The sequence below is a fragment of the Haliotis rufescens genome, unplaced genomic scaffold (genome assembly GCF_023055435.1).
Source record: "Haliotis rufescens isolate VD_foot unplaced genomic scaffold, xgHalRufe1.0.p SCAF_4, whole genome shotgun sequence".
Classification (NCBI taxonomy): domain Eukaryota; kingdom Metazoa; phylum Mollusca; class Gastropoda; order Lepetellida; family Haliotidae; genus Haliotis; species Haliotis rufescens.
In genome coordinates, this window is record NW_025964112.1 from 20,956,516 (window position 1) to 20,970,920 (window position 14,405).

General features: G+C 38.2%; 1 protein-coding gene across 7 annotated transcripts in view; it reads left to right on the forward strand.

Moving 5' to 3' along the window:
* Window positions 1-2,685: 2,685 nt before the first annotated feature.
* The window catches only part of LOC124132148 (tensin-3-like), a 304,124-nt gene continuing 292,404 nt past the window's right edge, over window positions 2,686-14,405 (forward strand). For 6 of the 7 annotated variants that reach the window (XM_046495848.2, XM_046495851.2, XM_046495855.2 and 3 more), the window contains exon 1: window positions 13,327-13,497. In XM_046495848.2, the coding sequence (XP_046351804.2) occupies window positions 13,342-13,497 (156 nt within the window). In that variant the 5' untranslated portion in view covers window positions 13,327-13,341. Of the gene's footprint in view, window positions 2,791-13,326; window positions 13,498-14,405 lie in introns of those variants that run through there. The other variant, XM_046495852.2, reaches the window with a different exon arrangement.

Sequence of the window (14,405 nt, forward strand, 5' to 3'; positions counted from 1 at the left end):
TACCTGTGAAGACCTGGGTTAGAATAGGTCGTCAGCAACTCATTCTTGTCATAAGAGGCGACTAACGGGATTGGGTGGTCAGGCTTGCTGACTTGGTTGATGCATATGTAGCAGGGTGTGGAGTCATCCCACAGATGACATCCTTACCTTGTCAAATTGCTGATGGGGTTAACCTCTTTGGTCATGTGGACAAGGCGTCCGACCTCTGATCAGAAGGTCTGTGGTTCGAATCCCATCACTGGACTCGGAAATTTTATGGCCGCTACATTGGCGCCCAACATGGGGCTGAGCACGTTCATATTAAATTTGAGCAAAATAAGCCTCAGTACCCTACTATGCGGCCCGGGACGTGCCTTCTGTTGACGGGGGAGTATGTAGCAGTCAATCACTGGATTGTGTGGCCCAGACACCCATTATTTACAAATTGCCGTCATATAGCTGGAATATTGCTGAGTGTGGCGTTAACCAACAAACAAAAAACAAAATTATGTGTTCTGTAAAGAGTTGACACCCCAATGTACATTTTGAAAAGTCGCAATATCTGTACACATGAAACTGATGATGCAGCACTTATGTTGAACAAGCTGTGTGTTTACCTGAAGAATAAACACGAACATTCATAAGACATCTGAGAAATACACTTTTGTCAAAATAATGTAAGTAAACAAAGCAGAGATGATTCCATGCAGATTTTCCTTGCAGACTTGGTGCAACTGTTTGATGATGAGAAGTAAACAAACCTACATTCTAAGAATAGTCTCCCTGTGCTCAGACATTGGTGTTCAGTGTATGTGAAATTAAGCAGTGTAAATTGTGTAGTCGTGTGTCAGGAATCACACAGAAACCCACATCAGGTGGGCTGTGCTAGCCTGATAGGGAGGGGCATACGCTTCCCACCTAATGTAAAAAATACCTGGCTAACTGATTGATATACCACTCGCACTGCTTAAAAACTCATACACATTTCGATGGAGGTTTACCCAGTGGCTCACAGCACAAGGTATTTAATGCATGGATATGTACATTCTATAAGCTATCTAGTCTCCTGCCATACTTTGCCACTTGCTTAGTTTGGGGAGTTTCAATGTTTAGGGGTTTAGTTTGTAGATTACTTTGGAGAAAGATTAGTTTAGGCAATGATATGGGAAAACCCTTAGTGCAAGGTCATTGGATTCACAAGTATGTGGTAGAGTGTTCCACAAATATACATCCTTTTTTACTTCATGTAAGTGAGGTGGCATCGTTTACTGGAAGCAGCTCACACCATGACAATGTCTGGGATAGCACTGCTAGGGGCCAGCAGATCACTGCAGGTGTAATGCCCAGTTTAAATATTAAAGCCTGTAGCGACCAGTGCCTGGAATCTTTACATGGAAATTTGGTGTTGACCACTGGCTTCGACTTTCTGTCATGATGAAAGATATTTTCCATATTTTCAGTATTTCATCTGCCAGGATTTAAATGCCAGACAACATCATGTTTTCATCTACAAATATAACAAAACATTATCACTAATTTTATGCTTTGATGAGTCTACTACATTGATAACCTGTCGGTGATCCATTGATATAAGTTTCACAGCTATTTTGCCTTTAATGCCTAATACAATCTAATTTGAGATAATATATTAAAACTGGTAATTCTCTGGTGTTGATGTTTTATTTTTATCAATCAAGCGTCAACTGCAGACGTTTTTGGATTTTTATGTCTTTTATTATTTTTTTTCTAATTCCACTGGAACAAATGGAAAATCCAAGTGTATTTGATGATAACTACTTCTCCCAGGGAAATTCTCATAGTAACGCCACCCTGCTGAGAGAATAAAGATACCAGTAATCTTGCAGCCTATTAATCAGTTTCTGATTCAGTGTCACTGACCCTTTAGAACATGTTCCAGGCAGCTCTTGTGGTCAGTGGCTTCATTCTTGCACTCAATAGAACATACAATTAGTGGAGGATATGAGAATTTCATGCTTGTTAAATTACTTACTTGTGCTATGTATTTGCACAAGTGGAAATATTGACCTTTCATTGAGAAATATATTGACATGATGCAGATATAATAGTAAGATATAGTGAACATTGGCATAACCAATTGCCATCTGAACACAGTTGATTGTTTGTCAAATGAAATCTATTATCCATTTTACTATAGCAGGTGTAAATGTATTAGAAGTTAGATTTATTTTAAGAAAACCCCATCTTAAACCTGACTATGGATAGTAATGAGTTTCAAGGTATGACTTAGTGAAGCAAGAAAGAGCCACAATAATACAGGCAGCATCCTTTGATAACATCACATGAACATAATGTCCAATCTATCATGCTGGTTCGAATCCCTTGATTATATGGATGGTCCTTGGTCTGTCCGCATCATACCCTTTTCTTTGGTCCTCACCAAGTGGTAAACGTCTGCAATGGTCATCACTTTGGTATTTCTTCCCACGTTTGTTTGTTTGTTTGTTTAATGCCGCACTTAGCAATATTCCAGCTTTTTGACAGCAGACTGTAAAGAATGGAGTCTGGACCAGATAATCCAGTGAACATTGATCTGCACAGTTGGGATATGATAACATGCATCTACCAAGTCCATCCAAGGGTCCCATCTCTTTGTGATTGTAGGATAGTTTCCAAAGATGTGTTCTGTTTGAGTTGCTCTCATAACATGTTACATTGTTCTTGTAGGCCTCCTTAATCACCATGCCATGTTGTCGAACGGTGGGAGAGCGGATGAAGTCATGCTGGTCATCCGTTGTCTTCATGTTTCTGTGGCTGCTAGGAAAATCTCAGGTAGGTGTTTTCATTTTACATTGTTTATCTAATTACAAGGGATATAGGTGGCCCAGTGTTGTTGCCGCTGTGCAGAGTTACCTCCCTCACCTACCAGGATCTGCTGATCTGCTGGTCATGGGAAGAATCCCAGAGGCTGACCTTTCACATTAATTAAGCTGACATGCCCTGATAAATAATGTAACATTGTTCAAAGCAGCGTTAACCCCAATTCAATTCATTTGTCAACACATGATGAATTTAAATAATGCAAGTATTAGTACAGATTGTCAAAGATATTTGCCTTCATATGTAGGAATGTGCTGTTACTAATCTAAAGCCTAACTCTTATTTTGATGGTTGATTCCTTGGAACAGGAAATTGCAGTGCTAATTCATGTACACTGTTTATAATGTAGTGGTGCGCCTGGCTGGCACTTGGTTCTGTATGCAGGAACTGCCTGCTGCAATGGTTTGGAATGCTTCACACATGAAGTATACCACATGACTTGTCCTGTGTTTTGACCTGAGGGTTAATACTCCAAGTATGATCTTACTCTGTGTCTGTCTTTGAGATTCATGTATGATATAATGATAACTGATTTCATAAAATCTGAATTTAAGTGATCAGAAAACCATGCTCATTCTTATCTCAACTAATCATCTGTCTGTTTATATGATGTACCCCTGTATTTTTAACCCTTTGGTATTCTCAAGTAAGATCTCGTAAGTTAGTTTTATCAAGTTTTATTTAGATCATAGGAATGGTTTTCTAGATTTGATTATGTTTTTGTTTTAGTGATGAACTCAGCAATATTCCAGATATGACAGTGGCCTGTCAATAACTGGTTCTGCACCAAACCAATCAGTGATTGGTATTATTAGCAATAATCCACACCACTGGGTACAATGACATGCAAACAGCCAAATCACCAAGCCTGACCATTCAATCCATAAGTCTACAACCAGCATAGGCTGATGGAGACCCTTGCTAACCCAGAATCTCTAAGATGATAGCTTTCTGGAGGAGGATATCCGTGATATTTTCCTTCTCAGAGTATATGACAAAGCTATCTTTCTATCTAGCTAGCTATCTCTGGTCTTTGTAAGTGCAGATGTTATGCCAGCTTTAGGCTTGTCCCAAGGAACAGGACCCAACGTGCCATGTACATGTATGTTTATGCTGTAACAGCCAGAAGCAGTATTTCACTGAAAATGATAAACTGATCAATAAATGAAATTCTGTCTGATCACTTATTTTATCTTGTATGAGGATCATGTAGAAATTATTCATCATGTTGGGTGCACTTAGTGCGGCAGCATGATCCAGTGTTGGACCTTACAGGCAGGTAATTTATAGCAAGGTAATCTCTGAATTACAATAATTACACAGAGAAATATCAATATTTATGATGGGAATAATGCTGTCAGTCAGACAGGTTAGTCTCACGGATCTCTCATGCCAGTGTTGTTGATACTGGACCTCTCATGCCAGTGTTGTTGATACTGGACATAAAATCAGTTGTCTTTGTTTCCTCATTACTGAAAGGTGTTTTCAGTACAGGGCACAACAGAAGCTGATACATCTATTATTTCCCCACTGAAAAATCAAGTTTTATTTCTGGCAATTTTGTTTTCAGATATATTTATGTTTATGTAGAAACAAGGAACACCATAGAAAGGAGCTGGTAAATTGTAAGCTCACCTCAACCATGAGGATTTTTTGCCCATTCACAACATAATGATGAGCTTTTGCTGTAAATAAACGTGACAAAATACATTTCACCATAATCATAAGAAATCTCTACAAAAAGCAAAGTCTATACAATTGTACAATTCCAACTATTTCATAAGCATGTGTTTATGAATCACTATCAAATAATGTTTGATGCAAGATCTTTGTGAAAAGGTGAGCATATCCTGCCACACTGGTGGAACCCATCTCAAACACATGCAAAGGCAAGTCAGTTATTCACCTGAGATAATATGGGAACATATGGTACAAGAAGAAAACTAGGGAATTGCATCGGACATAATCACAGGTGCATAATATTTGAAATTTTCCTTGATATTTTTACCGTAAAACATTCTGAAAGCTTTACTGAGGCCTTGAATATTGAAACCTTGATCAAACAACTTTTGAACAAGAATCAAATTACGATCTTTGAAATCTGTGTTTAAAGAGCATGCTCGATTGTGCCACAACAGTTGTGAAATGTAGACACCAAAGGCTGGCGTTGCTGGAATAGTTCCACTGATCATCAGTCACAAGAGTCCATATAGATATGCTTTGTCCATCATCCCACAATGTGTAGAAGAATATGTGTATATCAAGTTGGTGTTTGTTTGTTTGAATCTCCTCCTGTTGCATCCTTTCAAGGCTATGTCACAACAAATTGCTGGTGTCAAAATAGTCATAGTGAGGCCATCTTAGCAGGCTGATTTTGTACAGAAGTTTTTGTCAGGTGATAGATGTGGTAGCAACATGTTACCAGGTGAGCTACAATACAGTGGCAGAATATGTTTTATTATACAAATTCTCATTTCATTTAGTATCATGTATAAGACCTTGGATCTTCCATTCTAACAGTAGGGTTGGGTAGCCCTGCCCATGTTCCCCTATCTTGATACTAAGGTATGGTACAAGCTAAGTACTGGTAGTTTGGCGTGATTAAACACATTTGGGTATTTCTTATGTGCAAGGAATATCTTTGAAATTGTTGCAATAGTGATCAAAGAGGACTAGGTGCTTACAGTTATGTTAAACCTGTAAAGATCCTGGTTAGAATAGGTCTTCAGCAACCCATGCTTGTTGTAAGAGGTAACTAACAGGATTGGGTGGTCAGGCTCGCTGACTTTGTCCAATGGTATGGATCGACTTAATTTTTAACACACCACTATAATAATGATGATAGAGTATTTCTGACTATGATGTGTAAACAACATACATACACTCTCGGGTGGCCCAATTGTCTTAGCCGCCACCATTTGCTGTGCTGTGCATCCCTCGTGCATGCCGAACACCTAAGATTGTGCATTTGAATCCCAATTGTGTTGATCAATGCTGATGATGTTAATCACTGGATTGTCTGGTCCAGACTTGATTATTTACAGACTGCCGTCATAAAGCTGGAATATTGCTGGGTTTGGCATAAAACAACAAACAAACAAAGTTATGTTAAGCATGAATACTTTTAGACACAGCATTTGCCTGCGATACAGATCCTGGCCAGGGAGGTCCAACTTCCAGCTGATCCTGTGTCATGGGTAGTGTAGTACAGGTAGCCAGGATATAGCTGTGTGCTGCTCACTCCTCACTTAGGAAACCAATTTACTAAGTCAGCCAGATAAAATGGCAATTGCTGAAGAAAAATCCTTGTGAAAAAATCATTCATACATCATTTGTATCTGAAATATATATTAAGGTTGTAGAAATAATGAGCATTATACCTGACAATTGTCCAAAAGAATCTGGATTTTGTTAAAGATAAAGATAAAGATATCCCATGCTGGAAGATTGTGCACATTTGTTTCAAGTGTTTGCAGTATTGATGAAGATGACAGAGGTACATGATGGAGGAAGATGAGTGGTAGAGAAGCCTTATTCCAGGATGAAGTCTCTGGTGAGGCTGTCGTAACCCTGGAGATACAAGGCTTGAGATTGCTATCGGGTTGCAGATTTGCCTGAATTCGGACCACACTTAGACTTGCACAAGTCTGTAAGGCAGTAATTATTACTTTAAATAATAATTTCTAGATTATGTAAATAATAAGAACAAGTCGTCCCTATACGAGACTGGAATCCTTACTGTCCACATATCTAGACTTGCCTATTAGGAGGATAGAATTACTACTTATCTTTCAGTACTGCCTTGGAGTAAGGCTAGACCACACTCTGTGAGCCTGGTCACTGTGTTTACAGAAACAACTTTTCATCATGCCTTGGATGTGGAGTGTGCAAGGCAGTGGTTATTGTAGTCATATCATGAGCAGCGATCAATAGACTGGTGTCTATATATGCCCACTTGTGTTTCCTCAGTGCCAATTTGCTTTGGATTGTTTTCTTCTCAAACTTTGACATGTAAAGAGTTAATGTATCTTTCCCCAATGGATGATTTTTTATAAAGAGCAAAATTTGTTATCTAACTGTGAAACATGCTGACTCCATTATTTTTGATATGGAGAAATAGAGTAGATTAGGGATAAGAGATTAGTTTCTCCAACACACACTCAAAGAAATTCAAAATGTTTCAGATAACTTTGTAAATCATTTTGTTCAAATGGCCAATGCAAGTTTGTTGTGATATGATGATTTGTATTTGTATCAGTATATTGCAGAACTTGTCAGTTACACTCAATATTCTTTTTTCAGACGTGTATCAGACTGTACTGGAGTAGGCCTTATTTTGACACTTATCTTTTCCAGCTTCCCAGTAATAAGATCATGTGTATGACTTAAAACACTTTTAAATGTTGTGATCTACCCCATGGGACATGTTCTCTTGATAAATGCATTTCAATATTTTTCCTTGTTTTCAAAAAGTTCTCTGAATAAGCCATCTCAGTTAATGTTTGTCAAACTTGTCTCATGGCTCTTGCTGTTTAATGAAAGGTAAGCACACTATTTTGATGAGCTATGAAGGTTTATATTTTGAAGAATTAAAAAGTAGTGGTTATTAAATTTTATACTTTTCAATTTTATTTTTTAAAGGTTGGTAAAAGTATGGAGAAATACAGAACACAAAACAGTTTTGTTATAAACACTATATGAGGAGTGCAGGTACCCTTGTATTAAAGTAATCAATTTAACCTTGTCTCAATCCTATCATAATTTGAAAAATACAATGCAAATTAGATTTGCAGATGCTCATAAAGGTGTCCAATTTGAATTTTAGAAGTTTCTGTACATAGTGTGATAATCTTATCAGATCCAGCAATGTGCCATCTAAGTCAGAAACACGCTGGTCAATGATGGTCATTCTAGAATGCTAAATCAGCATTTATTGTGAGGAAACAAAAGTCCTTGTTACATAAGAGAGATGTAGAAATCTGGCAATAGTTACTGTCCTCGGTTGACCCTGTATCCTGCAGGGCAGAGATCAGCTGGGTAATGTATTGCCGTTGCTCCAGGCTCATCAGCAGAAATGATTTGGAGGTGTCATATTCATGCCTGATGCTTGCTACAAGATCCGCCTGTGCCACTGCTGCCCATCTGGACAAACAGTCCGGGGATTAGAACAGCACACCATGCAAGCTTCAATCTCCGCAAATAGTCTGATTGGGGAAAGTTTTGGAACACAGTGACTTTGCCCAGATCAACTAGGTCATTCAATTATCAGTAATGTAACTTGTTGCCCGTTTCCACAACTGCCTCAAGATTTAACCCTTCTTGTGTAGGAACAATATTATTTATTAATTTTCTGCTTTAGTCTGCCCTTCCGATAAAGAAATAAAGAAATCTTTATATTTTAACTGAAAGCAAATCTTGTCAGAATTTGTAAATCTCAAATTCATGTTTCCAGTATATGGATTTTGTCTGCCACCAAGCCCTGCTGCCAGAATACACAATCCCTCCCAGATGATAACTGAATCCGTCTCATTCAGAAGTCTACATCTTTCAGTGGTACCCACTTGTCCTGTTGATCCTTCCAGTTCTGCCTTCTTGAATCTTCCAGACTGTATGGATATAGGGCCCTGGTGAATAATTCTTGATTAATGTGTCTTCTAACTGTCCATCACATTATGTAGAGCCCCCAAGTTGGTCAGACTCGATGGTATTGATCAGGACATGGTCACTTTCTGCAAAGATTCTCCTTTTGTCCTCAAAGTGTTAGCCACTTTACCGCTTATAGTAAGGATGAACATGGATATGATGAAACATCTCTAGATGCTACATGCTGAGTTTAGGAACCTACTGATTTATTCAACCTTTTAAACCTGAGCATTACAAAATTGTTTGCCTTAACCTAGTTGAGTAATGTTACATTGGGTTACGCCATTGAATGTTGTATCATAAAATGTGCAATTTTGTATTATCAGTGTAATTATTAAAAGTTAAGTTTCAAGAAAAAAATTTAAAATCCTTTAAAAATTCTTAATACAACTGTAAAATGCAGTTAGAATAAAACAGTAGAGATCTTAGTCAGAATGTTTAGTTGATATTTGAAAATAGATCAATTTCTGTAGCAATTTAGATATGCACATGAAAGTAGAGCAATGATTAGTGATATGATGCGATTCACTCTCCCAGAGTAAACATGATGCGGCTGATACTCCTATGTCCCTCAACTTGTTGCTTCTTCTGCAGTATTGATTGCGTGGGTCTGAACAGAAGAACTTGTCTCTTCAGAAGATGAATGTCTTAGGGCCTCAAACCATGCACAGTCATGTCTTAAGAATCCCAGATTTGTATAGCCTTGACTACATTTTGGATAATCCATTAAGTTGATTAAATCTGGAAACTTAGATAAAAAACATGTCCAAACATGTCAGTGTAGCATCTTGCTTGGCAGCCTATGCGTATGCTGTCATTTCGGCCCTTCTCTATTCATGATTTCCATGAGGAACCTGGAACAGAACGGACCCTCGAAGACATCTAAGATGGAGCAGCTTGGGTGGATCTTTTTGTATTGGAGACCATTTCAAAATTCCATCTTTTAGCTGTATCTTGTTGATAGTTATAAATACCCTGTTGCTTCATTATGATAAGTAAAATTTACCAAATCATTCAAATGAATGTTAGTGTTCTTTTCTTATTGAATGGTGATAGTCTACTTCAGGCAAAGCTAAAATAACAAAAACTGTTATCTGCTTACTCTAATGTGATCAATCAGCCAAGGATGTTATAATGTAGGATCCCAACTTGAGAAATATTGTAATATATACCCTGTTGCTTCATTATGATCAGTAAAATTCACCAAATCATTCAAATGAATGTTAGTGTTCTTTTCTTATTGAATGGTGATAGTCTACTTCAGGCAAAGCTAAAATAACAAAAACTGTTATCTGCTTACTGTAATGTGATCAATCAGCCAAGTATGTTATGATGTACGATCCCACCTTGAGATAGATTGTAAATTGTGATTAATAGGGAACTTAAACAGGCTATCCAGTGGATTCCATCAGGTGAAATGGTGAGACAGTCTCCAGGTAAGAGTCATAATAAATATAAAGTGCTTTTGCATTTTGTCTTTTCATGGAGGGTCATGAAAAAATGTACAAGGACATGAGGAGGGTCATCCCAAAATATTACAATCATTATTTTCTGTTTTTCAGTGCATCAAAAACCTACCGTAGTCTAGCTGACATTTTGCAACAGTGGTCTGGTGTCCACCTTGAGTTCAAGATACACTGAGCCTTGTGGGTATGAAATTGAGAGGGTTAACATATTGGTCTGGTGGTCACCCCGAATCCAAGACACACACATTAACCTAATGGGTATGAAATTGAGAGGGTTAAAGGGGCACTGATCTAACGCAATTCCCCCCGGGACTGGTTGTTGCCTTTGTTATTGTTTTTTCCCAGTGAGTACCCGGATGTATAGCAGAAATCTAGACTAGTTCGCGACCTCTGCTGTACCATTCGTAAGCGCATTAGTCACTTTTATGGGTAGTAATAAGGGCGTATGGTCACATTGATCAACAAAATGAAATACAGTTTTCGAGATAAAAAGGAAATGTAGGTATCTTTGTGGGTAGCATCGGTAATGGTGACGAAGTTTTGATAAGTCACTTGCTTGGTAATTTGGCGATTTTCGTTTACACTATTTTGACTTGCAACACAAAGTAAATATTTCACCTGAGCATTGCTTTTTTTATAGTGTGTATATTTTTTATACTGTCAAATGTGTAACAAATTTATTAAACGTCTAAATATTCAGTTATTTTACAAAGTGACTGAAAAACGTTTCCATCTGTATTATTATGATAACGAATTCCAAACATCGTTTCTCAACTGATCACTTGGATTGTTTCAGGTGTTTTACATAGGTGTGAAGTCTCAATGGACGGCTGAGAAAGCGCACGTGACAACTAACGTCCACGGTTCCTAAAAAATCCATTGAGTGATAGATAACAATGATCAATCAATCAACGTATTATCAGTTAACCCTTTGAACAAAGTATGTTGTTTTTACATCGGCACTTCACGCCATGATATGAGTGTATTCCCTTTGTTTTAGTAAACCTAGACATGTAAACACTCACTCTTGACATATCCACTGTGCAAGATAACAGTGATTAATCAATCAACGTATTTTCTGTTAATCCTTTGATGACTAGGAACGATCCGTTGATTTACAAAAAAAATAAATCAACTGATCATTCATCTCTTGCTGGGCTGCCACGTGCATATTACATAACACACATTTCAACTCACTTCAAACCTGGACTTAGATTGAATAATTACCCCAGACACAATAAATGCCAAATGAGAACTTTTGTCAGGTAATCTAAGTGGCGCTACCACTAATTGTACCTGTAATAAATTCAATAACTGAGCACCAAGTGAATGACGACAAATACACAAGTGTAGGGATTATACGAGAAAACGTGGATGACAACAAGGGAGTAGTAATCGTATTATCGACGCAAGCCGAAATCCGAAAATGCTTCCTTGCATGGATACTTTTTTTAGTATTAAACTATAACCATCTGGGGTATTTCCAAATGACGACATCCGATGAGCTCCGCTGTTCTTTTTGTCTGTTTGTTTAGGCTGAAGAAATGAATTAACATGCGCCCTTTGTCGAAATCTTTATAGATCACAGTTAACCAATCAGTGTTTATGCAAAAATGCGTAAAACAAAAATTGCCTCCAGCCTCCAAGTTTATTTAGCTGTCCTTGCAGACGGTAGCCCAGTCTCTGGTCACGCTCAGTTGCGTTGCGTATCATCCGGGTACTCACGGGGGGAAAAAACAATAACAAAGGCAACAACCAGTCCGGGGAATTGCGTTAGATCAGTGCCCCTTTAACATATTGGTCTGGTGGTCACCCCGAATCCAAGACACACACTGAGGCATGTGGGTATGGAATTGAGAGGGTTAACATATGGCAACAGTGGTCACCTTGAGTCCAAGACACACTGAACACTCAGTTGTCAGGACATATTTACTGTATGGTTTAAAGTTGTATGTCAATAGAATGGAGAGAAGATAAAGAATGTTATTAATCTTGGATGATTTATCTTTTCAACTAATCTTGTATTTGTTGTAATATCTTTAGACAATGACATATAGACATATGTAATAGTATAATAGTAGTATAATATTTAAGGACTGTAATGAAATAACTAGCTGCATATTGCCATGTACCAGTCATTCTAAAATGTGGCTATTTAGAACTACATGACTGTATTGCAATTTAGCAAACACAAAAACAATTCAATTACCTGACACCAAATAGAAAAACTATTCTTCTGAACTTAAAACCGACAGTAGCATCTGTTGATACAATTGTATTTCAACAAATTATATTAATGCCATAATCTAATAATTATTTGCATTTATCAAATTAGGCAATTAAAAATCTCCATCAGCAAATTAAATCTTACAAATAAAACCAATATTTGGACCAGTTGTTTCACTCTGCTTGAGGAACAGTGGCTTGAGTAAATATTGAGGAAGTGCAGCTGTAGGGCTGATTCCTTGATAGCCACAGATTATGCTTTAGCCACAGACAAATTACACCAAGTCATATCCTGCTGACCTCATTGATAAGTCTTTTGTCTTTGACAGCAGGGAATCCATACTAGGGAGCAAGTTGTTTTTATTTAAACAGCACCATAATTTTATTCCATGATCTCTGCAGTCCATATACTTGGCAGTGTCAGGGTTATATAACAAAGCTGTACCCATCATTTTGAGTGCCAATGATTATTGATTAGCAAACTACAAGCGGGCGTATTACCCCAGGATGGCTTGTTAGAAACGGTACGAGTTTTGTCCAACTTTGGCGTCGATAACGTCCGAGGAGGCGAAAGAGGTGAAGGACTGCATCAACAAATACAAGCGATATTCTCACAATTGTCCAGCCTTGGATTCTGGCTTTATAGATGGACACCAATGACGGCTTGGGACTGAGCTAATGGGATGCAGGATGATTGTATATAGACATAAATGTCAAACAGTTGTGAAAATGGATCCCATAGTGGCCAACTCAGCAAAATCTACGCTCGATAATAAATGACTGTTATGTATGATAAAGCACTTGAACTTGCAGCTTTGTATGCAAGTACTGAGTAGCCTGTGTGGTTTCTTCTGGACTCCTATTGCTTGCTTGCAGCTGACAAAAGTGATGAGAGGCGGCAAGGATTGAACTTTCTTCTTATACATAATGCCTCGCTTATAGTGTAATATCAGCTGAATATCTACAATAATGTTACACAGTTTGTGCTGCTTTCTCAAGGATGGTGGGATGTATGTGAAATCGACGCAGGTTTATTGCTGTGCCACTGTGCAATAACTATGTATATGTCAGTCTAGTTCCTCAGTTAACACCCTGACAAATGTTGGATAGTATGTATTGATGTTAATTGTGTGATTCTTGTAAATAGTTGTTTCAAGGGATTAGTAAAATGTCGTACAGTGACATTCACACGGATGCAAGTGGCTATAGCCTAAAGAACATGGCAGCTTCCAGCATTTCGTCCATTTCGACCAACGTGAAGGAAGGCGTGAAGGAAATTGCAAAGTTTCTCTATGTTCCATTCCAATGTTGCAAAAGGAAGCTGGTAAGTTGTTCATCATGGCTTGAAATGTCTGTCACTGTTAAATAGTGTCTGAATCTGGTCAAGATATGTTAATAATCACGAGAGTTGTGTTGATGTCGGAGAACTGCAGTGAACAGTGATGGAATATTTTATATAAGGCAGTGTGGAGCTTCATTTTCAAGAAAATAGAACATAGCCTAATAAACAAACACCTATGTTGTGTCATCCGATGCAGGCATAAACTTCAGCCACTTGATACATGTGCTTCATTTGAAATTTAAGAGTGACAAAAACTATCACCTGGTACAGGTGGATGGTCTGGTTTTAGTATGCTATAAACATGCTGTAAATCTAGATCCAGAGTATATTAAGTCTCATTGGAAAAAAGCCTCTTTATTTTGTAGAATTATAATCCACTGTGCAATAACTATGTATATGTCAGTCACCATGACTGAATGCTTGTTACAGACAACCAAATGAGGATTGGGTGACACTTGTCACTGCAGATAATGGCCTTTTTAATGGCCCTGATGGCAGTTTCTTAGTGAAGCCAAGACCTGATGTCAGTTGCTTGGTGTAGCCAAGACCTGATGGCAGTTGCTTGGTGTAGCCAAGACCTGATGTCAGTTGCTTGATGTAGCCAAGACCTGATGGCAGTTGCTTGATGTAGCCAAGACCTGATGGCAGTTTCTTAGTGAAGCCAAGACCTGATGGCAGTTTTTAGTGTAGCCAAGACCTGATGGCAGTTGCTTGATGTAGCCAAGCCCTGATGGCAGTTTCTTAGTGAAGCCAAGACCTGATGGCAGTTGCTTGGTGTAGCCAATACCTGATGGCAGTTTCTATGTGTAGCCAAGACCTGATGTCAGTTTCTATGTGTAGCCAAGACCTGATGGCAGTTTCTTAGTGTAGCCAAGACCTGATGGCAGTTG